We start from the raw sequence: 26104 nt of genomic DNA on the forward strand, positions 1-26104 counted from the left end.
GATCAAAGGCCTAAAGCCTTTTCTTCTCTGTTTTGGCATAGTACAATGATTCTACTTTAATGTATTTTGATGGGCCACGTGAAAGCAGTCTTTAGTTCATTAGTTAGACTATAGTTTCCTAGCAACTAATCAGATGATTAAAGTTTTTCAGAGCAGAGTGGGTAATGACCTAGTTACCCTGCAACCTGTTTGTAATCAGTTCTACAAATTAAGAATGTTTTTAAATGTAAGTTTAAACGATTCTAACGAAGAAAATAGATGCTATAATACATGCGACCCAGCAAGTCTACTGTAAAATATCTTCTGTCTGGCACCTATCATAAACTGGATGATTTTTATTTTAAAGGAAAATTCAACTGCTTTATTTTTTTAAGTAGGAAAATGAGGACCCCCCCAAACTGTAATTCACCTCATATACCACACTGTAGATTAAAATAGCCACACTTGATATTTATTGCTGTATTAATGCTTTAGTTGGGCGAGTTATCCCTACACATCATGAGAGGGAATTCCGGAATAGTCAGGAATAGTCATACTAGATAATTTTTCAGCAAATACAAATAAACTCCAGTGAATGAGATCAGCACTAAAGAAATCTCTAGCCAGACATGACTGCACATGCCTTTAATCCTAGCTCTTCAGGAGGCAGAGAGATCCAGGGCTCTGTGATTTCAAGGCCAGCTACTCAATACACAGAGTGAGTTCTAGGCCAGCCCAGGCTACATAGTAAGACCCAGTCAAAAACCAAACCAAAACAAACTTGAAAATATCTAGAAAGTGAAGATTTCAGCATGGGGGTTCGTTACAGGGTCTGGAAGTGAGGACAGAGATGAGGCTACAAAAGGCTTTCCCATAGTGCTCATCTCTGTGAGCTCAGCTCTATATTTAATGATGAAGCTGTTCTCATGGGGAAGACAGGTATACCTTGCTGTAGAGAGTCTTGTTCTGTTCAGCTAGTGCCAAGTCAGGGGTGTCATAGGCATAGCAGCCAATGCCTTTAAGCCAGGTCAAATCTTCTTTATATTTCACCTACGAGAAGAGGAGCATCAAGGCGTTTTAGTAACTCATCTCTAATAGTGATAGGTTAGGAGCCATCCAAGTGAACAAGTTGGAAACTCTGATTCCCAAAGTTTGTCAAGTAAGGAAGATTTAAAATAGCCTGCTTTGTTTAAAGGAATTCCCAGAGTTACTGGCTTCTTCTTATGACTATTTTTTGTAATACTTAGAAATTTTCATTTTTACTATTGACTAAAATCAATCTTAACCAGTAAACTTTTCTATAGAGAAAAGCATTGGCTTGGCAGCTAAGCTTTCATGCAGACCAGTGAAAGGGGCCTTGCTTTCCGTTGCATTCTCTTCAAAGGATCCAAGATAGGCACAGACTATGCTTTGAGTCATAGAGGAAGGCATAGGGTGACATAGAGGACATAGGATGACAAATTTGAATATAATTTTTCTTCTCCTAAGCTCTGGCTTAGTTAGTCACTTAGTAATTAAACTTTCTGACTTGAATAACCATCCCCACGATCTAAAATCTATGGAAGTGGGGCCAGCTAGACGCCACAAAGAACTCTAATGGTAGTGGGAAAACCAACAAGTTATCCTTTGAACCCAACACATTCATTCACTGTTTCTCATGTACCTTGGCATGAGATATCTACTCCCTACCCCTGCAAAACTGGGCGAGTGTTGCAGCAGTTTTCATGCAGGGGAGCATGGATTTCTCTGTGAAAATTGACGATAATACTCACATCGCTGACGGCATCAGTGACTGCCCGGTGGTGGAAATGTTCTGGGCGATCAGGAATGGAACTCCAGATTCCCAGCTGGCTCATGTAGTTTTCCTTGTATTTCACCTGTTGTAGAAAGTCGACTCAAAGTTAATGCAAATCACATCTCCCTGTAGTTTTAGAAAAGCGAGACTGCTTTAAAAAAAAAAAAAAGGTGTTGGGTCACAGAACCCATTTCAAGCATTCACATCCAGGGACATACTTTACTGATGTCATCGGTGACTTTGCGATGATACACGATGTCCAGGGCGTCCTTCACAGTGTGATATTTCCCTTTTGTCTTTTGAAATGTTTCTTTGTAGCGAAGCTGTTGAGAGAGAATAGAACGCTGATTATGAAGATGACCACGTTAAATAACTCTGGTCTGTTCAGTTTGAGCTCTTGTGCTCTCTTAGATTTCCCCCATGAATAAAATTAGGGGAAAGCTTGAAAAGCCATTTCAGATGTTGGAAGAGGAAAGGACACTAAAGAAAACGTCATAATTAAAAAAAGTTACACGGATTGATGGAATCGCAATGGATGGAGCCATGGTTCATGGTTGTGGTAAATATCTGAATGTTGATAATGATGGGCAAAACCATGGGCAGGCTAGAATTCTCTTACGTCTTTGCTCTTTTTCTTTAAATCAAAGACTACTTAACTTAAAAAAATGTCAATGTTAAAGAATTTATTTTGGGGATGAGGAGGAAATAAACAACAGCGAAGACCATAGCCTTGCTTTGTCTAAGACATATTAATAATGTCTTGGCTCCCACCTCCTGCTGTTAAAATACTTTTCTAAGCGGTCTTGAAATTTCACTTTATTATGACTGTTGTGTTTGCGACATGATGTCTCATCTGCATAAGACAGACGCTTCTCTAGGCGGCTGCCTGAGCAAGCATGCAGTGAAAGATGCGTTTTCTGAAATATTTTGTTCTTCACATGGGTGATGTCAGAAAATGAGCTTGTGGGTCCAGCCATGTTTGATACATGAAATCTAACATCCTGTGGCACTGGGGTGATTTTAAAGATTTAGGTTTCTTAGAATTAGTGCCGAGAACTGTTAAAGGTTAAGGATATAAAAATTGCCATGGGGGCAGCTCTAGGGCAAGTCGGACCCTGGGATCAATTTCAGTGCATGGCCACTCCAGCGCAAAGAAAATTAAATTTAATACAAGTTATATCGACAAGTATTGGTCACAGTGGCTCAAACTGTACTCTCAGGACTTGGGAGAGACTGTAGTGAGTTTGAGGCTAATCTGGGCTACACAGTGAGAGGCCACCTGGGGGTACAAAAGTAAAAGCCTAATCAACAAAACAAAATGGGAGAAACTCAGCTGTATCCTGGAATGATAAAGACAGGGGATGCCAAAGACTGAGACTGTACTGAAGGATAGGTTTTTGAAATAAACCTGTGGTTTTCTCAACTTGCACTTTAAGCACTCAGTAGAATTGTCTTTTTCCTAGTAATTACCTTACGCAGCCATGAGATCTAGAGCTCTAATGTGGATATGTACGGCTGGCTGGGGCTTTCCGATAGGTTTAAGTCCAGTTGTCCAATCCACTAAGAGTTTTGGCAATAGATATTGCAAATCTGCAGTTGAGTTCTGAGGCACTCAAAAACCAGAAGGCCCCCCCTCAAGCAGACTAATATTCCTATCTTCGGAAACACATAAACTCGTTACCAGTAGAAGGCACACTTTCCCCTCATAAGGTGGACAAAGAAGTCCCCCCTTTGATTCTAGCTACTGTGTCCTGGCCCTCACACACTCTACAGTAGGCAATTAGGAGAAGAGAGAGAACATTTTCCAAGCGCTAACAAGCTCAGAAGTGTAACAGACTCATTATTCACATTTCTTTTGTGTGTAGTCTTACCTCATTACCATGTTTCTCATCCTATTTCACATATAGAAAAATTAGACGAGTTATATAGAACTGAAGAACAGGCAATGAATCAAATCTGTGGGGTTTTTTTTGCACCCAAGACCATGATTTTATGTCTAAATAAATTAGCTATCAAGTATCTCTAGGTTACCACCCAAGAACTACAAGGAGGGGTCATGCTGTTGCCCAGGAGATAACGAATAGCTTGCAGCATCTCAACACAGTTCTTAGCTACTTGGTTGGAGTGATGCGCTCTCTCTCTCTCTCTCTCTCTCTCTCTCTCTCTCTCTCTCTCTCTCTCTCTGTGTGTGTTCTTTCCTGATCCATGTTGTGGGCAATGACTTTGAGCTATGGCTGTGACAGAACAGCTCTCCCAGTCACAGCAGGAGAAGGAAGAAGAGGCACTTACATCGCTGGCGTTCCAGTAAGCTCTCTTGGCTCTGATGAGGATTGGCGTATCTGCAACTGGTGTATACTTGTCCTTCATCTTTTCATACTGAATCTTGTACTTTTTCTAAGGTATAGAAAGAGAAGAGAGAGACAAGCAAGTTTAAATGTCATTACAATTATTGTGGCGTGTTTGTGTGTGTATATACATGCATGTGGCAGATGCATGGAGTCTGAGAATAACTATGTGGGTTGGTCCTCTTCCCAATTTTATGTGGGGATTGAACTCCAGGCATCAGGCTTCTCCTGCAAGTGCTTTTCCAGTAGCACCACGGCACCAGCCCAAGTTCGAGTTTTAACCCTTTCCAATTCACACCCAAGTCACAAATCTAAGGGAAAGGCACAGCGCTTCTCATTCTTGGAGCACAGCTTCTGTGTCTGGGTGATGGTGAGCACACTCGGCAGTGGGCAAAGTCTCACTGAAGTAGCAGGTAAAGGCTTGGAAGTATTTCTTAGCTAACGGACGGGTTGCTATGGAGTTCTCATCTTACCTCGCTGACCATGTCCTTCACATCTTTAGCGTGTTGCAAGGCTGTGGTCTGATTTCCAGCGTGGTGGTGGGGTCTCTCTTTAGTGGCAAGCTCAACATAGAGATACTGGGTAATAAGAGAGCAGAGGAGGAATTAGAGATGAAGCTTCAGTCTGTCCTCTTCCTTGAGAGTCTTTATCTAGGTCTGTGTGTTTGGTTGTCTAAGGTTGTTGGTGTATGTGTTTGTGAACTTGTTTCTCTGGACATGACATTTAAAAACACATATCCAGGAACCATCTGTCTAACAGTCCTTCTGCTGCACTTGATCCAGTGTAAAGCCATGTGATAAAGAATGCCAGTGGAAGAATAAGCAGATTCTGAGAGATCCATCAGCATCCTCTCCCCTTAACTTTGCCTGCATATGTGACAGTTTCAGACACATTCTTGAAGTGAGCAAAGAACCACTTTTACTACTTAGAGCTCATGACCACTCATCTGAGGACAAAATTAGACAGCCCTTAACACAGAAGACAGGGTACCCTTTGCCTGTGAAAACCCAAGAGCAGTTATGGTAGTCCCAAAGAAAACTGCGATATTTGTGGATATAGGCTGCAGCAAGGACAATCAACTCAGTCAGCTACCAGCCCAGGACGGTCAGGTAGACATGACTCCCTCATGGAAGATTAATCAATTTTCATTAATCATAGGCATTACCTGACTCTGAAGCTTCTGTCCTCGCTTGGCTCTTAGAAGGTCAGGGGTATCGGGAACTGAAGTGAAGATGGACTTCTGCTTCTTGCCTGAGGCTCTGTAAACCAGCTAGAAGCAAAACGAGACACCTCTGTCACTTCCTTTTTGCTGGCATGGCCAGTGTTCTGTGGGTTCCCTGACTGCTTGCTTGTGGGTAAGGCAGGTGAGCCGCTGCTGCAACTGGCTAAGTTTCTTCCTTCTAAACTGATGGTTCCGGAGTGTTTGCCTCCTGAACTCTCTCTCCCTCCTCACCATTGCATCAACACAGCAGACATTGCATCAAGCTGCCCAATAGTCAATTACCCTGTTGCAGTATTCTTGGTCCCATACTCGAGACAGAAAAACTCGAGTTAATGTTAGTTTGTAGACAACTGTTTAAGACAAAGACTTTCTAAGCTATAAAGTCCTGTCAAGCCTCTTACTCACCCTAGTTATAGACAGGCAACTATTAATGTCCTTTTTACAAGAAGAGAAAAATAACTAGAGCCAACTGATTTGCACAGACATTGGGACACTACAGTCAAGCACAGAAGGGACATCCTTTCCCTGTCATCAGTGGGTACTGATCATCATAGACAGAAACCGAGAGTCTTGAGTAGCTCAGTCCGTCTGGTCTGTCTGCCTCCCGTGTAGTGGTAAACGATGCCCCCTTACCTCACTCAGATGTGTCTTCAGTTCCTGCACTTTTCTGTACTCTGGGGTGTCAAGCACCACTTTGTATTTGTCTCGCATCTTCCTGGCTTTATCCGTGTACAGGTAATTCGACTTAGAAGAAGAAAGTCAGAAACGCAAGTTGGTTAGTCATTTAAGGGACCGTGTGTCATCTCTTCCAAATGGCTGTCATATGCAATCTGAGAAGGCTCTAAATGTGTCCTGGGATGCTAAAAGTCTCAATCACTTCCACCCCTTTTTCCCCTCTTGGGGGAACGAAACAAGAACAAAAACATCCATCACTTGGATTCATTACCTTTATGACAGGCACAGATCATAAGTAAATTATGACCTACTTAAGTGGGTTGATGGCAAATTCCTCCTCAAAAGTAGATGTAGGCCTAAGATTCTTTCTGCTCTTCCCCTGACTGGAAGCTAGCAATGGGGTGTATGGCCACAAGCTGTGTACTGTGAAGGTGTGTCCTCACCCAGAGTTTCCTTAGGTGCCGGGAGCGGACCATGTCAGGAGTGTCATACAGGAAGCAGCCAAGTCCCTTCAAGATCTGCAGGTCCTCTTTGTATTTAATCTGCAGGGCAAAAGCAGACAGCTGGTTATGAGCCAGTGTAAACATAAGACAAAAAGACACAGACAGCCACACTTCTTTATTGGTGCACCGTTTTGCTCTCTGTGGTTTCAGTTTTCAATTGTCGACTGTTATGTAAAACTACGAAATAGAAAATTCCAGAAAAAAGCGGTTTGTGCACTTATATCTTTTATTTTAGTATATTGTTATGGCCACTTTACTGTATTATTAGTTGTTAAGCTTAATATTGTGTGCCTTATTCACAATTTAAACTTTATCAAGCGTATGTAGTAGAGTCATGGTTTGATACATCCATTGATGGTCTATGGAAGATTTCGTCTACAGATAGAGGGGGCACTCGAATTTTCAGCTTGATTCAACATGTATACCTTCATTTCTTACACTGCCTGCTTCCAAACTGTAAGTTAAATCTTCAATCCTGAGCCAAAGGGAGAACAGTGATATTGTGTTAGCCTGTCTGGGGAAAAATGTGCAGATTCAATGGGTGGGTCTACCAGGAAAAGGAGATATTTAAGAAGCTTTTGTCTGTTTGTTTTTGGTTTTAATGGCGGTAGAAGATGCTAAGAGGGAGTGCCCACAGGATCAGGAGCGAAAGAAACCTAATATGACCAAGGACACAGGACACAAGAACAGTAGGAGTAGTTGGTGAAGATCTTATGTTGACATAGAATGACGGTCACTGAACAAGCAGGCCATCCCTGTTCCTCCTCTGGGTTTCTCATGACTTTTCCTGTGGCCAGAAAAATGTGGGAATTTCCTCACAATTTTACCTCCAAATTGTACATTTCATTAAGAAATATGCAGTGGTAAAGGTTTTTCAAAGCCCACACCGAATATCTTAAATGTTGAAAGCGATGTTACTTCTTGGTAGGACTCCTTTAGAAAGAGTCTACAAGATGCTTACGTCACTGGTGATGTCTCCCACGTAGCGACAGTGCAACACTTGGGGTGTGTATGGCAGCGAGATCATGTGTCCCTGCATCTTGAAGAAGTCTGATTTGTAGATCAACTAAAGCGGGAGGGGGCAGGGGAGAACATAGTAATGTTAGAGAGCAAAGGGCCAGCATTGCTCCCTGGACAGATGGTCTCTCTGCTCCCCACACTCTTACCTCACTGACAGCCTCTTGTGTCTTCTTGACTTGGCGGATTTCAGGTGTGTCTGGAGTTGTATGTATCTTGTCTTTCAGTTTGTGATACAGTTCTCGATATAGTCTCTGCAGCGAAGGAGAAAGCATTCTAACTGTTTACGGCCGGATCACAAGGGCATCTTACAACAATTAAACAAACTAAACAAACAATTAATTACTTTACACAAAGGACCAAGAGAGGAAACTTGGGGATGACAAAATGATTTGAGATTAGAATGAGAGAAAATGCTTCTTTCATTTAGGTGAAGAATTCTGAGTACAACATAGTCTATATTCCATGCGATGGCTGTTTATTAGGGCAGATATACAAATAGAGCTGATGAGAATCAGGGTGGTGTGCCAGACACAAACACAATCAAAAGATTTAACACAAATACCAAAATGAATCATTTCTTTAGAAAAATAAAAAGCTCAGCATAGTCTGTGGAACCAAGCCTCTACAATGATTTAACTAATAGAAAAAAAAACCCCACCCACTAAAAGGGGCAACAAAACTAAAATATGGTCCTCATCCTGTTGTCCAAAGCCATGATTTTGAAATTCAGTGTTTTTCCCAGAGAATGCGTGTTCACGGTACCTCACTAGTAACGTTGTTGACTCTCCGGACATGGACAAATGGGACGTCCTTGGGTCCAAGCGTGTAGCCATTTGCCTTGATGTGTTCATAGGCTTCTTTGTACTTAAACTGAGAAAACAAAGCCAGATGGAAATCAGTGATGGCTAAACAAAGAACCATACTGTATCTCTCAATTAGAAAAGAGACTGTGCCTTGATTTGAAATTTATGCTTTAAACATCAACTGTAAGAGCTAATCCTTGACGTAAATTAAATGTTATTTCTTTATTATTGCGTGTATGTGCATGATGTATGCCTGTGGGTAAAGAACGTGTATGGCGTGCATACGGAGCCAGAGGGCCAATTTCTGGGATCTGTTTCCTCTTTCATGGGCTCTGGAGTCAGACCTGGTGCCAGTTCGCATGGCATATGCTTTTGCCCTCTGAGCTGTCTCACTGGCCCCAATGATTTTAATATGGTCTTAAGCCTTGGAAGTTATTAGTTGAATGATAAAGACATGTCTGGAAAGGATAAAAAAAAATCCCCTTACCAGGTGAAATATTTTTGTAAGATATGATGCAAAAACACAAGAAAAAAAAACCTACTACTTTAATCTCAAAGTATCTTGAAAATTAGGAAATATAAAAAGGACAAAGATGATATTTTTTTAATATTGATGGATGGCTTATCGAGTGATTTCTAAAAATAACAGGTTTCATTCTTAACTCTTTTAACATCTACTTTGGAAGTGCATTCTTGAGTCATGTTGGCCCTGTCTTGCAGAATCAATTCCCAGGACTCTGAAGATGAGCATCATGAGAAAGAGCTTAATCGTGCTCTCCAGACAATAGTTGGCCTGTAGACTACCACACCTTTCTAAGGCTTGCCCCTGGAGTACATGTCTCAGGGCCTATGCTGCCTCTGACAAAACCCAGGAAAGGGCAGTGCCAGAGGCAACCTATGGCAAGTTACTAGCAGCAGGAATGGAGACACCATTGGCTGCCCGTGAACTGAGCACAGAGGTAAAAGGCAAGGGAAGTGTCAGGCTCAGTGTCTTGGCAAGAAGTCTTCTCAAAGGGACACACAGTAATGTCTCCTAAGTTTATATCCACAGTGCACAGGGCATATGTGAAGCTGCATTTCCAGTAATCAATGTGGGGAGTGCTTGCGATGTTTCTAGTCCAAGGCCAGCTGAAACAGAGGCGTCTTGACAGCCCTGAATGCTGCACCGAGGTTTCTGCGATGTCCTGTTCTAACTCACTATCCTACTTAGGCACACCCAAACTGGAGAGGCAGTCAATGCCATCACATCCCCAGGAAACATGACGTCTGCCCCTGCCCTTTCCACCTTCACGTTGAGCTTTCTGGGCACAATTTGAGCATGAGAAGAGATTACTAACTAATATTAATTTCTTCACATTCAAATTTCAGACCTTGACAGAATGAGGAATACTCACATAGCTGCTCATGTAGCGGGTGTCCTTGGTGTGGTTGAAATGAGGGGTATCAACGGGGAGCCTGTACCCAGTAGGCAGGAAACGCAGGCCTTTCTTGTACAGATTCTGCCAGGATGAAAAAGAACAAGTAAAAATGTCTTCTAGCATCAAATAATGTGTACTTAAACACATCACATGCAGATCATTAGATTTTTGGTCAGACAGTTGATCTATTTATGTTCTCTGAGTTGATTTCAAGAAGTTCAGTTGCAAGAATAATGAATTCAGTCATGTTCTTCTTGTCTTACTGGATTGGGAAAAAAGACTCATAGGGATTGGCACTGTCACCTCTGTAGGATCTTTACTGGACCTCCTAAGAGGCATACCTGTGAGGGATCACACCAGGTGAGCCTCTGAACATATCCAGGAGGGGTATTGATTGGCTTTACAGAGTGGGAAGGCACACCCTAAAGGAGAGCAACCCCGTGCCCTGTGTTTGGCTCCTAGATTGTGTAGAAGGAAGACGTTAGCTAAGTACAAGGACTCATCTCCCTCTGCTTCCTGACTGTGATCAGAGAATATGACCAACTGCTTCGGGTTCCTGCCATCATGACTTCCCTGACATGGACCCCTGAACTGTGAACCAAGACGGTCTTTTCTCCTTATGTTTGTCAGGGTATTTCCTGAAAGCAGCAGGAAAAATTAAGGCAAGGCTGAAAGAGGGAAACGGCGTATAGAAAAGAGGGTGTTTGTGCTTGCAAACATGTACCTGACTGGCCTTGTGACATGGAGCATGAATTTGGGCCATGCAGACAAGATAGGCAGGCAAGCACCATGTCTGCCATTAACCACACCCTCGGGAGACACTCAAGCCATCGATGGTCCCTGAGACAGCCATTATCATGCTGCACTTCTGATATTGTCCTCCTGTATTCCCCAGGTATAGTGACATCACAGAATGAGGTCAAGAAGGATATATTGGTGAAGGAGTATAGGGTAAAGGTCTGTTTGTGCTCTTAAACATTCTGGCTCTCAGGGGAGCACCAAGCTTAAGAACAGTGTTCAGAGTGAAAAACAAAAACAACTGATACATTCAAAATACAACACAGCAGTAAAGAGCTTCCTGAGGTCACACAGGGAAGGGAATGAGAGGTAGGGCCCTGTTCTTTATCTTCCAAACTCAAGTGGCAGTTTCTACCTTTACCTCTTACTGTTAGTAGACTTTTATAGTAAATGCCTTAACTCTGCCATTGTGATTTTAAGGTTTTTAAGAGTAGTGATGGCATACCAACTCTCTTCTTCCCGACTTGGAAATACTGGTCAACTACATGCCTGTTTATTATTTGTTTGACTGCTTCTTACGGGTATCCCATTAGACAAGAAGACATATTGGTTCTTGTTTCCAACTCACAGAGTGGAATAGTAAGTTGTTTGTTTTTGCTCGTTCATTTTTTCCAAACTCACAGAATAGAACAGCATTTGCCTATCTTACAAGAGATACATAAACCAACCTACCCCTATGGGTCCCACAGCCTGGCTTTCAGTCAATATCCCCTTTCCCGACACCCACCTCACTTTGAAGCTTATATGCGTGGAGGGCCCGGTCCAGATCCACAGTCTTGGTAGTTGGGGCCACTTTGCCTCTGACACTGTGTATGTAGTCATAGTGGTAGACAGCCTGGGTGCAGAGAGAGGTAAGGTAAGTTCATTCAGACTGCAGTTGCATTGTTAGAATGAAGCAAGTGGGAATGCATATTTAAGACTGTGAAAAGGGGGCAGCCTGCTTCCCTTGGCTCAGTGTTATAAATATGACCTCCCCTACTGCCATCACCCCTTTGACTTTAGCCGGTTGCACTATTTTGGAAGCGGGGACCTAGCTGGGGGGAAATTGGTCATTGGGGGCAGATTCTTGACCCAGGCCTGCTTTCCCATCCCTTCCTCTCCTTCCTTTCTACCACGAGGCAGAGAACCAGCCTTCACCCCATGCGATTACCACCATGGTATCCGCCCAAACACACAGGGCCGAGAAGCCACTGACTGAACTCTCTAAAACAGAAAGACAAATTAAGTAGTTCTTCCATTTTTTTTCTGTCACAAAGAAGGAAAAGGAACAAACGCACCTAGAGACCTCTGTTGTGTGACTATGTCTTACACAGTAGACTCAGAACCAACTGCACATAGCCCTGAGAAGTACTGACACCACCCATGTGTCAGAGACAGGGATAGACATGTCCCCTACAGAAGTTCAAAGTGATAGGTGGGATCAGATCCCATAGCTGGTTAGACTCGGTTAGATTAACTAGACTAGACAACCAGCGGGCCCTAATATTTACTTGCTGCCTGTGCATGTAATTGAGAAAGGACAGCTTGGCGGTTCTCTGCCCTGCCTGGTCACAGGCATGACAGGGCATCTACACACATGTGCACCACTGGATGCTCTAACATACAAAGCATCTCACAGACTCAGCTCACAATGCTATCCCTGCAAACTACTGACACTTCAGATGTTAGGGAAAGGGAGATTTTCGAGGACGTTCTTGGGTACCAAGCGTAGTCCCTAGTCAGGAAGCGCTGCCTTCGCCCAGTCTTTGGCTGAGCTGTGCCCCATCTTCCTTGCTACCCAGAGTCACTTCCACAGGGAGGACTTACATCACTGAGCTGCTTCCCACTCTTGACGGCCTGGACGTACACCGGTGTGTCAGTCACCAGCTTGTAGTCATTCCTCGTCTTCTGCACATGAGCTTTATACTTGATCTGACAGGAAGCAAAGAAGGAAGCCTACGTTGGAACATCCGTTGTACCAGATAGCGCAAGACTTTACAGAGGGCGCGAGGGTCACTCCCGTCAATAACGTGCAGCCCATGGATGTGAATTTTATAACAACCCACACTACCAGAGTTTACATTAATACAGGGCATTAGAATTATACAGATGGTGTGATGGTTACTTGCCTCTCAAAGCTCTTTCTGAAATCCTTACTATCATATGACTGTGTGGTAAATTCCTCTGTATCTCACAAATAAATCCCATTGATCATCCTAACGAGTGAGTTTTTCATAGAATAAAATTTATGCGCTCGGGGTTGGGGATTTGGCTCAGTGGTAGAGTGCTTGCCTAGGAAGCGCAAGGCCCTGGGTTCGGTCCCCAGCTCCGAAAAAAAGAATTAAAAAAAAAAAAATTTATGTGCTCATTAATATATTCAAAATAGTGTAATATATTCAAAATAGTTTAAATATATCTAAAATAGTTTAAAAGAGAGAAGATCCTGGAGTCACTTCTCCACAGAGGAGCAAGGTACAGGTTGTTTGATAGAAATGCTAAATGTGTTGCTAAGAAATGACATCTTCAACAAGACTAAATTCACAACTGGGCCAAGGCACTGTTCTCATTTTAAACATTGTCTCCTTGACTCTAAACTGTAGGGAGGTGTGTTTATACCGACAAACAATACGAGGTTACTCACATCATTGCGTAGATCATAAGCATGTTTTGCATGGAGAATTTCAGGAGTGTCCCAGACGTAGCAACCAATGCCCTTCAGCCAGGTGAGGTCATCCTTGTACACAATCTAGGGGGTTTCAGCAGATGCAGAGGATCAGAAAAAAAAAAGTCTGACCATCCCTTGAATATTAAAGAATAGGTGTACCCTAGACCCAGGTGACATGGGGAGGGAACAAAAAAGCAAAGGTTATCGGCCATGAGGCTGAGAGGACAGAGATCTGCCCAACCCTGCTTCCAGGGAGAGCTCTAAAATCCCCTCAGACCCATGGGTAATCAGAACACAAGAGGGATAAAGGCCAAGGTGGATATGCAGGTGAGCCTGCTTCTCAACAATGCTGGGGTGTGAGTCTGTTGGAGCAACTATGGGGGTCCTTCTAAGCCACAGGCTTACGTCGCTGATCTGGTCTGTCACTTTTCTGACGTGACTGTTGACTTGTAAGTCAGGGTGGCAAATCCACTCATGAAGGTGCAGGCGGTAGTCGATCTCGCTGACTTTCTTCTGAGAGTCCTTGGCCGTCACCATCTCCACCATGTCGGGCACGATGTTGATTTTCATCTTGTTCTTCTCGTACACTGACCTGTACAGGCGCTGTGAAAGCCATTACGACCCAGTTACAGGAAAACCGTTGCGTTGTCATGGAATGTCTGTCTTCTCCAGATCAGAGCAAGCAGCTGGGGTGGGGGGTGGAGGCTGGAATTTTCTCGCATTTTGTACAGATTAATACAGGACATTATGGAAAGATCTATGTCTATGTTTACGTATGTGTCTGTGTGAGTGTATGAATGTGTGTGTGTCACATGCATGTTGGCTCCGGTAGCTGGAGTGCCAGGCAGTTGTGAGTTGCTTGATCTGGGTTCTGAGAACTGAACTTGGGTCCTTTCTAAGAGCAGCAAGTATCCTTACCACGGAACCCTCTGAACCATCTCATCTCTCCAACCCCCAGGCTAAGGCGATACTTAGCTTCTGTGTACATGTACACTCAGTGTCACATGCCTGGTTTCATGGAAAGTACTCTGATAACGCAGAGCTATTTGGGTCAGCTTCTGAGTGCACGAAAGCCTCCTACTTACATCGATGTTAAGCTTGCCCACTCGGAGACACCGTGCTGTGTTCGGATCGTCATCAACACTTTTCGGTAACGTGTAAAGGGCTTTGAACTTCTCATATTCTTCTCGGTATTTGATCTACAGAGAACAAGTAGAGAAGCTAAAACATGAAGAGTAGAGACCTACTGTTAAACAAAACAAACAGACAAACCACGAAACAATAGAAGTTGCCTGATCCAGCTGATGTGGGGTGGGGTGTGGGTTGGACCACTTCCCAGCAATCACTTCCTTGAAGACACTAGAGCCAGCAAGGGTCACTGAGAGACTGATATTGGGCCCTATCTGAAAGCACTTTTATGCTGGACAATGCATACAATTGTATTGTTTGTTTTAAGTGCCCGTGCCAAATACTGCTGTCACTACACATTGCTTTTAGGAATATGCTTAATTGGTTAAAAATGTTCATAATGACAAGGATCAAAACCAGGGCCTTGAGCCTGCCAGGCAAAGGGTCTACTACTGAGCTACACTCTCAGCTTCTAGTAAGTGACTGTCCAGTAATCTCTTGGTGATGTGGTTTTATCATCCTTACTATCCTGAGTGGAAGGTTCAGACTATGCTTGGGATCTTAATCTTACGATTGATAATTCTTGGATTTCACTTTCTCCAAGTATTTCAACAAGGCAGTTCAGCCTGCCTTGAGTTCCAATCTGCGCCAACTATCAACAGACACTCAGCAACTCCACAGGCTGGGAATAAGGCAAAAGCAAGAGCCGTCCTCCCAGCACACAGGAGTCACACACAGGCTCTCAGGACCCAGAGGAAATGGAAGCTGCTCCAACAACTAGAGGCTAAACAGAATCTGCCCCAGAACCTTCCAGAACAGAATACTTCAGTCTCTTTGCACTGATCACTCTCTTAGCTATGAAAAACTAGCATCTAAAGGAATGTCTTTTTTTCTCCTTAAAAATATTTCCAGCTGCCCACGGTACGGGAGTGCTAGGGCACTGAGACAGGAGTGGGTGGGTGGGGGAGCACCCTCAGAGGCAGGGGGAGGAGGGAGGGGACAGGGGGCTTCTGGAGGGGAAGCTGGGAAGGGGGATAACATTTGAAATGTAAATAAAATAACTAATAAAAATAAAAATTAAATATATATAAGCACAAAAATATTTCCAACTAATGTTAAGATCCTTAATTTTCCTATGCCCCTCACTCCTTGTTCCAACAATATGTGGCCAAGCCTCTACCGAGCTCTGTAAAATTTATTCAAAAATCCAAATGAGAGGCATGCTCCTTGGCCACATCTGTTTATTTATTTGGTAATGGTGTGATAACAAGCTACCAAATACAATAGCTTAGCTTTCTGCCAGATCAAACCTAATTCTCTCAAAATACCCTATTCTTGGTTTTGATTTCGGAGACAGGGTCTTTCTTACTCTGTAGTGTAGGCTAGACCGGAACTCACTAGGTAGGCTACGCTGGCCTTGAACTAAAGACAATCTCCTTGCTGCAGTCTCGCAAGTGCTGGACTTGTAGTCGTCAGCCTCCAGGCCTGTTTGACATTTGTGTCTTCCCTATTCTGTGTGGCAGTTGGTGTCTACTTTCCCTCTTCACTGCTGCGGAAGCAGAGGCTGTCTACCCATGCTGTCTGCCCATAGGTAGCTTGAAAGATCACACCCGTGTCCTCCTGACTGGTATCTGTGACTCTCCAGGGACCACGGGGCCCTGAGAGGAAGCAGTGAGCACGGACTCTGGTGCCCAGCTACTGGAAGTATTTGTCAGGTACCCCCAAGAGTGATGGGGGTGCTTCTGGGTAGCATCTGAACCGCCTGGGGAATTCTTGGTATGGGGAGCGGAGGAGAACAGAGGGTGAGGGAAGGCTATGATGTTTGCACTCGACTTACACGGCTGGCCAGGTGCTTCTGGTTCTTGGCATGTGTCAAGGACAAGGTGCTGGTTGGCAGGTTATAGCTGGTGGCTTTCACCTTATCCCAGGCCTCTTTGTATATGTTCTAGAAGGGTTAAAGATCTCGTGAATACAGGAACTGAATTCTGGTTAACTCCCACAGCATCAAGTTTTTCCCCAGTTTCTGTCCTTCTCAGATGGGCTTTGCCAAACCCCAGGGCATGCATTTCTTTGATTTGAGGTTTGATTGTATAGTGAGAATTTGTAGGTAAAGTTGGAATTTTATGGTCTAGGGGAAAATTGACAACACTTTAGGGAAAGGTCTTATCCCTTTTGCTTACTGTCTCTGAAGGGGGAAAGAGCTCCTCAGCATGAGGAAGAGACAACTCACACTGCTGTACAGGCTCTTCAAGTTCTTGGTTCTGTCATAGTCGGCTGTCTCCAGCACTGTGGTATACTTGTCTTTAATCTGATGGTAATTTTCTTTATATTTCACCTGCAGACAAACGAGAATGACTTCTGTGCCCTGGCTGGCGGGAGATCTCTAAGACAAGAAAGGGCTTGTCCTCCAAGGCAGGCCAAGGACACCATACCTCACTGGCATTGATGCCACTCTGAAGAGCAGTCACGTACACTGGTGTATCTGTGACCAGGTTATAATTCTGCAGATTTTCTTTACTTGCTGCTGTGTATTGTAGCTGTGAAGGAAAACCAAAGTCGCCCAAAGTGGTAAAAAAGCAGCGTTAGCTGTTTATAGCAACCCAGTCACCCTTTTCTTTATATCTGGGTTTCCGCTGTAATTTAAAAAACCGGCTGCCAACCCTCTATAGCTCGCCATGACTTGTGTGTCAGCCAAAGCAAGCAGCAGCTTTCCTCGGCCGAGAGAGAGGTCTGGGTCTCTGTGAGGTGTCCTTCTTCATCTTATTACTTGCTCCAAGTCACCTCCCAGTCCTCCCAGCAAGCAGGTTGCCTTGCCAATAGTCTATCAGACCTGCCCAATCACAGCTCAGCCACATGCTGGGACATGCCCCAGATAATGTTTTCTCCCCTCCAAACATATGTACCTGTTGTCAAAACACACTTTACTTCCTATATTCTGCATGTTAACCTAGCCAAGATGCCGATGCGTATGAGTTCACCATTCACCAACAACACCCCACCCCCGCCCCGGTAACTTCCTGGTATAAATATGCATCGCCTTCAGGCTTTGGGCAGACTCATACCAGAGCAGGTCCCCACAAGAGGTTTGGTTGGGACCAAAGTGCTTGCCGTAGATCATACACTTTCCTAGCAGTCTCTCAATCAGAGCTTACCAACAGCAGCCCGCAGATGCTACCATGGACTACAATGACATCTGGATAGTCAGTCCTTAAAGGGAGATTGGCTCACCTGACTCTGGAGGTCATATGATTTCTTGGCATGGAGGATCTGGGGTGTATCCCAAACATAGCAGCCGATGCCCTTCAGCCAGTTCAAGTCGTCTTTATATACATTCTGCAAGAAGAAGGGACAGGAAAGGTGGCAGGCATTCAGAACTTACAGTTGGTCACTGTCTGATGGTTTCCTACTGCTCCCTGGCCTTCAGCCGGCTGAATGATGTCGCAGAGGGGGGAACGATGTCTGAGGGTAGTGCTAAACATTAAATATTCAGCACAAGCGCCCTATGGCTCTAAGGGGATTCTGACAGGAGGAGTAGGTTACTCATGCCACTTAGTGGTGTAACTACAGAAAGGGCATCATACATCACTTAAGATCTCCTGGGCGTTTCGGGCGCGGATCACATTGGGCTCCTCAGGAAGTGACGTCCACTGGTGAAAGTAGTGTCGGTACTCCAGGTCGCTGAGGATGTACTGGCACCTCTTCGCCAGCACGTGGTTCATCATGTCGTTGGGAATATGCACGTTTGCTTTGGTGTCCTCGTAGTCTTTTCTGTAGTTCAACTAAAGATGTTTTTAAAGACAAAAATTATTGCGAGATTAACACTTGAATTATTCCGACCAATCTATTTAGTCTCCCATGTAGAGCAGTACATATAGAATAGTGTTTAAGATAGCACTGATAATTATAAAATACTCTTCCTACCCCTCTATCACACTATGTCAACAGGGAAATTGTTTTCCCCTTCTGCCAATTCAAAGTTCTTAGTGTATGTTTGGTCAAAAAATAGGGTGGGGGTGGGGAGTGGGACAATGTCCACAGACTTCAAGGGTCCACAGGTGAGGGTGAGGAAATCTGGAAGATGACCCGCCCCATACCACTCTCTCCCCAGCTAATCTTGAGTCACAGGGAAGGCTATACATGGGCAGACACAAGAGCACACCGAGGTTGTACATCTCTACAGGGAAGCAAGCCTCACTTACCGCACTCCGCATCTGCTGGAAATCCAAGCAGTGGACCACACCAGGGAACTCGCTTATTTCTTTTCCAGCCAGGTAGTGACCTTTCTGCTTCTCATAGGTTTCCTTGTATTTAAGCTGAAAAATGGGTTCGACATTGAGAATTTCTGGAGTTTTCTATTCAGCTTCTTGTTCCCCAGTAAAGACTCTCATCCTAAGAGAGGAAATGCATCAAACAGACCTCACTGTTCACCAGGTCAGCATGCTTGGCTCCAACAATCGGAATATAGCGCTCATCCAGGGTATAGCCGTAGGCCTTGGTTCCCTCCCATGCTCCCTTGTATAGTATCTGGAACGAAGAAACATGTGTTAATAAAAACCGCACCCAGCTATATTCCGATAGCACTAAAACAGCCACGAAAGCAGGGGTGGAAGGTTTACGTTCAAGGCAAGGATGAAAACTTTATTGGTAGTCATTAGCATGCCTATCGGAGAACAGGGTGGTTATCTGATTGAATCTACAACGGAGACATCTTAATACAAAGTAGACTGTATTTCTACCATTTGAAAAAAGATGAAAATTTATAAAACAAACATTGTTATGTATCGACACATGTTTCTCTCTCTCTCTCTCTCTCTCTCTCTCTCTCTCTCTCTCTCTCTCTCTCTCTCCTTCCCTCCTCCTCCCTTTTGAATTAGCTGAGTTAAGTAGGAATTAGGAAGTAAACACCTTCCATTTGTTGGTTGGAACTGTGTGTATATGATTACCAAGGAGGGATGTAATCTCCGCCCCCCCTTTGGTACCTGCTCCATCCTTTGTGTGTCCTCCAGGTCTCTCTTCTCTCTCTCTCTCTCTCTCTCTCTCTCTCTCTCTCTCTCTCTCTCTCTCTCTCTCTCTCTCTCTATACCATTACCCATTTATTTATTTATTTGTGTCAGCATAAGAGACGAAGACAACTGGTCATGTTCCGAGCTCATGAGTTTACAAAGTCAGTCAAGATTATGAATACGGACGAGCTTAATTAGGAGACAAGTTATGGGGTTGGGGATTTAGCTCAGTGGTAGAGCGCTTGCCTAGCCTGGGTTCGGTCCCCAGCTCCCCCCCCCCAAAAAAAAGGAAAAGAAAAAAAGAAAAAAGGAGACAAGTTATAACAAAGTAGAACTCACAGTACTGTAGAGTTTCCCCATGTCTTTGGAGTGGGAGATGTATGGTGTGTCTGGAGAAAACATGTACTTGCCCTTGGCTTTATTGAATGTTTCTTTATATTTCACCTAGGAAGAGGGGAGAGACCTTTTGGTTAGTAGAAGCATATATTTAAAATGTCTTAAGACATACTGAAAACGTAATAATCTACACATACTTAAAACTAACCAGTTGGTTGAGTTTCTTCTAGTCATCTTAGCTAACTGAATAGTCTCGTCAAGAATACAGATACCTGAAAGCGGGCGCGGTGTATACCATTGCCAAAGATTATCTTACGACTCGCCCCTCTCTCAGTTTCTAATTATCGGCTATCTAGACTTAAGGGGGCTAATCATTCAATATGAACAAATGCAGTACAGTCAATACTGTAGCGTATCAAAGCTTATGAGCTCCATGTTCTACCTCTCTGCAGTTGAATCACAAAGCTGAACACGTTGAGCAGAGAGGTCACTTCAATACAACATGAACTTACATCACTTTGATTGACTGAGTTGATCTTGGCTAAGACAATCTCTGGAGGATCCACCACACTTGTGAAGTTGGGATAGTTGTCAAGAGCGTCTTTCTTGTATTTTATCTGAAACGAAGGGAGACAATTGAGATACCTCTGTCCTCACAAGGCACCCATCCCTATGTGGCCGGTAAGGAAAGTAAGCTTTTGGTTAAAAATCCAACAGGCTCTGCATACCTGATTCACCATTTCCTGGTTCTTTGTAACCCTCACATGGTCCACAGAATCCAGAGGGATCCAGCCAATACCTCGGAGCCATTCCAGGTCAGCTTTGTAGACATTCTGAGGGGAGAGGAGAGACGAAAGGAGCTGTAAGTGACACCGGATAACCACCGAGGATTCCAGGCCATCTTTTCAGAAGACTTAGATGGATTTCTCTTTAGCGGCTGCTGTCCACTTCGTTCAGGGACAGCTTTGCCTGGCATTATTTCTTCAGTCTGTGACTGCACAAGGCCCTGCATTCAGTGCCTTAAGGAATCAGTATAAGGTGACGTGCTGTGAGAGCTAGATCACGGGAGTGCTAATGGAGTTAAGGAGCTGTTGACATGGGAAAGGTTTACCAAAGAGGCTGCAGTTTTAGGGAGATAGGGTACCCACATTTGCTATGGTTAGCTACCTGGACTGAAGGAAGGAGAGTGCGCATGTAAATGGTCATGGCGGCTTAGAGAATGGGACAGCGTCTCCTTTAGTCTGGACAAGCCTGCCTGTTCCCATCATGCCTTCCCCTCTGTCCTAGCTCCTTGATTCGCCAGCCCTCTCCAGACAAAATAAAGACTGGATGGCTGGAGTAAATCTGGACACCAGTCATTTTGTAGCAGTCAATGAAGCAGTCTCCTTTCCTCCCTGGTAATGATGAAAGGACCTATGTTGAGTCTTCTGCATCTGAGACAGGACTGTGACGTGTGCTCAGGCTTCTGTGTGCAGTGGCCTGTGTCATATTTTGTTCTATGTCTTAGCCTTACTAAGGCTCTTCCTGAGGGATGCTGGATTCGTGCAGTTTATAGCTCTCTCTCTGTCTGTCTCTCTGTTCTGTCTGTCTGTCTGTGTGTGTCTCCCTCTCTCTGAATCTCTTGTAAGCAGTTCCTTAAGTGTCTTAAAGAATAAGCTGTTCAGTGATATAGGAAGCAGGAAGGAGGCTTTTCAGTCTTTGTCCATGACCGTGAGTGCTAAAACCTCAGCTCAGCCTCCAGCGTCATCCCCTTTTAGGGAAAAAACTAAATGCTTGTGGTCTAAACTGTCAAAGAGGGAATGCTGCGTATTATTCTCCCAGTGTACCTATGGTACAGTCTAGGTAATGAGAAATGACATTTACTTACGTCACTCTGAAGATCATAGGCAATTTTTGCTTGAATAACATCATTTTGGTCGGGGTGGCAGGTCCATTGGTGTAGGTACTGACGGTAATCGATGTCACTGACAAGGCTCTGCCCTTCCTTGGCAGCCACAACCGACACCATGTCAGCAGGTATATTGATTTTGGCCTTTGACTTGTGGTAGCTCTCCTTGTAGAGTCTGTCATTTTGAATCTGGCCTGCGTGCTCAAACCAAACCAGCTTGGGGTCGTCTCTCATTGTGGGAACCCCGACGTAGTGGCCTCTCTGCTTGACGTGTTCAGCCTTGTACTTTAGCTGCAGAGGGGTTGAGCACAGAACCCAAGGCTTTGATAAGCACACAGCGCAAAGCAGGGTTGAAGGAGGAACAGCAGAAGCTCTCCCCTCTAGCTTTATGTTGGCCACTTCTATTCTGAGGTTAAAAAGGAAACCACTGGAATAAATAAATACCACTGAAATAAACAGACACGAAGAAATAGCTATTCCACACTTGGCTGTTACTTTAGACTGTTTCTCTGCTCACCAAAAGGAGGCTGGCCTTCATACACAGTTGAAGGTGGCTTTGAACTCCCGATCCTCGTGCCTCCACCTTCAAAGTTCTGTGCTTATGGGTTTGTGTGGTAACACCTGGCTGCAACAGCATTTTAAATAGAATTTCCATCCGCCCATATCCTTGCTCTCTAATTGTGGCTATTTATCTGGGAGTCTTCGGATTTGGTAGCAGCCAGATGATACAAGAAAGAAGCAAAACCCAAACCAACCAGACAACAAAAACAAGCCCCAAACCCAAGTGGAAAGACCTGGAAGGGAGGGACTATTTCAGGCCTCAGCCGGCACAGCCTGGTCTACCAAGCTGAGATGGAGCATCCTCAAGCTGACATCTGTATTTTACAATGTGCATCCCTTTCCGGCAAGGTCCAGCTTCTGCAGGGTGCAGTCATGTTGGGATAAATTACCTCACTCTGAACATCACTGGAATGGTGGGCATGAACAAATGGGACAGCATCAGGTGGCAGGATGTAGCCCGTGGCTTTCTGTTTTTCCCAACCTTCCTTGTAGAGGTACTAAAAGACAAAGAGCCACAAGAGGGGTCAAGTGTGGGGTCACGGGAAGATGAGGTGACGCATATAAGTTTACAGACCCATCTCCAAGCAAGAGGCATCTGCAAAATCCTTACCTGGTCCAGGATCCGGGCAGCCTCCTGGGCAGTGTGCAGCAGTGGGGTTTCTGTAAGGGTATACTTTGATTTGATGGCGTTCCAATCTTTCCGATATTTAATCTAAAAATGAGAGGCATGGAGGGAAATTACTTGATGTTAAGAAATCTCTCTGCTGTCTCTATGAAATCTCTCTATGTTACTAGCATAGATAATTTCGGTGATGGGAATATTAGCTCAATCATTGCAGAAGGAGGAGAGTTTTGGCCACACAGTCTCGGCATTGCTGTACAATTTTACAACTATCTACTTACGTCATCTCGGATCTCACTGCTTTGTTTCGCTGTCACGTAATCCACTCTGTCATCCACAGGAGTGAAGTTGAGAGTTTCTATTTTCGTGCGGTATTTTTTCTAGGAGGAAAAAGAGAAACTGTAGTCACTGGATGTGTGAGCGGAGAGACACTAAATTAAGGGTTTCTGTCAGAGACACAAAGTACCACAAGTGAATTGCGTTTTCTTGGCAATTTGGTGTTATATTTTTCCAAACAACCAGATTGTCCTATTATATACTGCCTACAAATTATTTTCTCAATATTGGGGTTTGAATCCAGGGCCTCAAGGATTTTAAAGTGGAAGGATTCTCACCTCCCAAGGTCTCATCATTACTGGAATCATAATATTCCATTTTCCCCCCAATGGATAAACTTTCCCCCAGGAAACTGCTCTTGTTGACAAGAGAAATTTTCCACTTGTGCTATTCCATGCATCAGTGAGTATGTTTGATGCTGTTAGGGATATGGTCCCGAAGTACTATAGGTAATAATGCAGTTTGAAAACTGCCTGGCTCAAATTAACAACCCTGAAAAAAGTAGTTTAAATGCTGACCCAAGGTGATTATATTTTGATTCCTGTCTTGTGCTCATTTCCTAAGGAAATGTGCAGAATGTCCGGGCAAAGCCTTGGAGTTACCTCGCTGAAGATATCGGCAGCGTGTTTGGCGTGATTGACAGAGACAGAATCGTTTGGCATCCACCCAATGCCACGTAACCACTCCAAGTCAGCCTTGTAAACAGCCTGTGAAAACAAGGCCAGAGTCCGTTTAGGAAGTCTAATTCCTGGAGCCTATTGGTCTGAGGAGGAAACACAAGGTAAACAGTATAGAAGCAACCAAAGATATATTCGAGCATCAGTGCAGGACATGTGACACAAGTGGCCAGGCCAGGTTGTCACAGCAGGATGACATTCTCTCTGTTGAATCCGAGAGAGCCTCAATTCAGCTCGAGGCTACGAATGCCACGTGGCAGTCACTATCTGGAGCTGCACACTCAGAATTCTCAAGAGTAATAGGAAGCCTTAGGCTTAAAAAAAAATCTCTTTTGCTGATTTGAAATTTCGACAACTTAATTCAAGATCTCTGAACAATTGTGTCAGTGGAAAAAGCGTATCTGGGCCTAGACTCTGTGTATGAACTATTAATAGTTTTTTTTATATAAACCTTGATTGTTATATGAATGTTATAGATAATAATTTTCCATAATAATTCCATATCATCCCTTCCCTCCTCACAATAGGATCAAACTACGTGTCCATTGCACTGGCTTGGATCTCTCTATTTAGACCAAGGCTGACCTTGAAGGTGCAGACCCTCTTGCCTGTGACCCTCAAGTGCTAGGATTATAGACGTGTACTTCCACAAATTTTCCATTGATTTCCCACAGTAGGTGGGGTTTTTTTTGTCCTTCTGTCAAGACCTACACTCATTTACACTGCCATTCATTTTTTCACAAGAAGTTTAGATCCTTCCTGGCATTGTTGATTCTGATGTCACACTGCAAGGCCTAACTAACTACTGTCAGACTCATGGCCGGGTAAAGACATGAAATTGTGACAAAGGCACTTAATGCTGTGAACTTTCTGGGAGTCACGGGAAAACAATACAGTACAGTCCACTCACGTCGCTCTGTAGCTCGTAGGCTTTCTTGGCCTGAATCACGTCGTTCTGGTCAGGCATGCACGTCCACTGGTGCAGGTAATTGCGATAGTCAATGTCGCTGACCAGCGTCTGGCACTTCTTGGAATGCAGGATGGACAGCATGTCCACGGGGCTCTGGAACTTGGTCTTCCATTTGGCCCACTGCAGCCTGTACTCCCTTTCATTCTGGATCTTGCCAGCGATGAGGGCCCACCGGATCTTGTTGTCATCCCTGGCTGTGAGGGTGCCCACGTAGTGTCCCTTCTGCTTCTCGTGGTCAAGCTTGTATTTATACTGGAAATGAAGAAGCAGGGCAGATGGGTCACAGCGCATCCTCAGACACACACAGAGAAATTGCTGGAAAGAAAAGACCCACCCAGAGGTACAAAAGGCTCACTTACGTCACTAGCAATCTCCCTGGAGGCCTTGGCAGCCTGGATGGGGATGGCATCCAGCCGGACATCACAGCTCATCTTGACTTCATCCCACCCCTCACGGTAGAGTTTCTGAGGAAGAGAAAGGGTAGAAGAGGTGAAGTTATTTATTTATTTTTTTAATTTACAGCATTGTTCTGGAACGTGAAATCGTCTCTACAGTCCAAGACCCAGACCCAACGAGGCAGCTTTCTTGTTGATCTTAACCACAGATGACATGTGGTCTCCAAAGCCTGGTTCATTTCCCTTTTAGTGTCAGCGCCTAGATAGCGGTGGGATAAATTAGACGCTACAGGCTACCATCTGTATCTTCAGCTCAACTTTGCTGCTCTTACAACTGCAGAGGCTTTACACTTTTGAATTGGTTCTTTCCAATATAACCTTTCCACTCGTCTATGACTGATGCACACTGTTCAAGGATACCAGATCTGATAAGTACAACTGGACATATATATATATATGTGTGTGTGTGTGTGTGTGTGTGTGTGTGTGTGTGTGTGTGTATTTGAGATATATATATATATGTTTGTGTATATATATTTGAGATATATATTTTTGTTGTTACAATTGAAATAAAGTAGTAACGTATCACTCCCTCCAAGGTCTTTATTTTCTCCTTTAAAAGTCAGATGACCAGAACTACCATAAAAGGTTAGAGCAAAGGATAGACCAGAGTCTCTATTATGTGTTTCTTTGCATGGCTGAGGACTGTGATATATCAAAAGCGATGGCATTTGGCTGGTAAGTGCCTGAGACATACATGAGTCACACACATCTTAATGCCTACATTCTACATTGGCCATGGTAGAAGGACTCAGAAATGACAGTAATTTAAACATATAATTAAAAAGCCCTGCTGATCAGCACGGGGATTTCTACAGTAAAGAAAAACACGATAGTGCCATAGCTATCCATTGTGTCCTAAATTTGGAATACCTGAGTCTTTAGGTGAATTTTATACTTTTAAGTATGTATGAATTTTCACTTGA

General features: G+C 44.1%; 1 protein-coding gene across 1 annotated transcript in view; it reads right to left on the reverse strand.

Annotated features, from left to right (window-relative positions):
- Positions 1 to 26104, reverse strand: part of Neb (nebulin) — a 188264-nt gene that overhangs the window by 41558 nt on the left and 120602 nt on the right. Inside the window, exons 90-123 of the mRNA XM_032903283.1 lie at positions 25083 to 25187; positions 24664 to 24975; positions 23679 to 23783; positions 23022 to 23120; positions 22729 to 22830; positions 22508 to 22615; positions 21537 to 21848; positions 20398 to 20502; positions 20182 to 20286; positions 19673 to 19777; positions 18747 to 18854; positions 18530 to 18643; positions 17912 to 18109; positions 17559 to 17663; positions 16763 to 16867; positions 16561 to 16665; positions 16168 to 16275; positions 14288 to 14401; positions 13608 to 13805; positions 13179 to 13283; positions 12365 to 12469; positions 11286 to 11393; positions 9737 to 9841; positions 8302 to 8409; positions 7686 to 7790; positions 7481 to 7585; positions 6460 to 6558; positions 5975 to 6085; positions 5285 to 5389; positions 4593 to 4697; positions 4064 to 4168; positions 1993 to 2097; positions 1752 to 1856; positions 925 to 1029 (exon numbers count right to left, since the gene is read on the reverse strand). Of these exons, the coding sequence (XP_032759174.1) occupies positions 925 to 1029; positions 1752 to 1856; positions 1993 to 2097; positions 4064 to 4168; positions 4593 to 4697; positions 5285 to 5389; positions 5975 to 6085; positions 6460 to 6558; positions 7481 to 7585; positions 7686 to 7790; positions 8302 to 8409; positions 9737 to 9841; positions 11286 to 11393; positions 12365 to 12469; positions 13179 to 13283; positions 13608 to 13805; positions 14288 to 14401; positions 16168 to 16275; positions 16561 to 16665; positions 16763 to 16867; positions 17559 to 17663; positions 17912 to 18109; positions 18530 to 18643; positions 18747 to 18854; positions 19673 to 19777; positions 20182 to 20286; positions 20398 to 20502; positions 21537 to 21848; positions 22508 to 22615; positions 22729 to 22830; positions 23022 to 23120; positions 23679 to 23783; positions 24664 to 24975; positions 25083 to 25187 (4194 nt within the window). The remainder of the gene's footprint in view (positions 1 to 924; positions 1030 to 1751; positions 1857 to 1992; positions 2098 to 4063; positions 4169 to 4592; positions 4698 to 5284; positions 5390 to 5974; positions 6086 to 6459; positions 6559 to 7480; positions 7586 to 7685; positions 7791 to 8301; positions 8410 to 9736; positions 9842 to 11285; positions 11394 to 12364; positions 12470 to 13178; positions 13284 to 13607; positions 13806 to 14287; positions 14402 to 16167; positions 16276 to 16560; positions 16666 to 16762; positions 16868 to 17558; positions 17664 to 17911; positions 18110 to 18529; positions 18644 to 18746; positions 18855 to 19672; positions 19778 to 20181; positions 20287 to 20397; positions 20503 to 21536; positions 21849 to 22507; positions 22616 to 22728; positions 22831 to 23021; positions 23121 to 23678; positions 23784 to 24663; positions 24976 to 25082; positions 25188 to 26104) is intronic.

Source organism: Rattus rattus, chromosome 5 (genome assembly GCF_011064425.1).
Source record: "Rattus rattus isolate New Zealand chromosome 5, Rrattus_CSIRO_v1, whole genome shotgun sequence".
Lineage (NCBI taxonomy): Eukaryota > Metazoa > Chordata > Mammalia > Rodentia > Muridae > Rattus > Rattus rattus.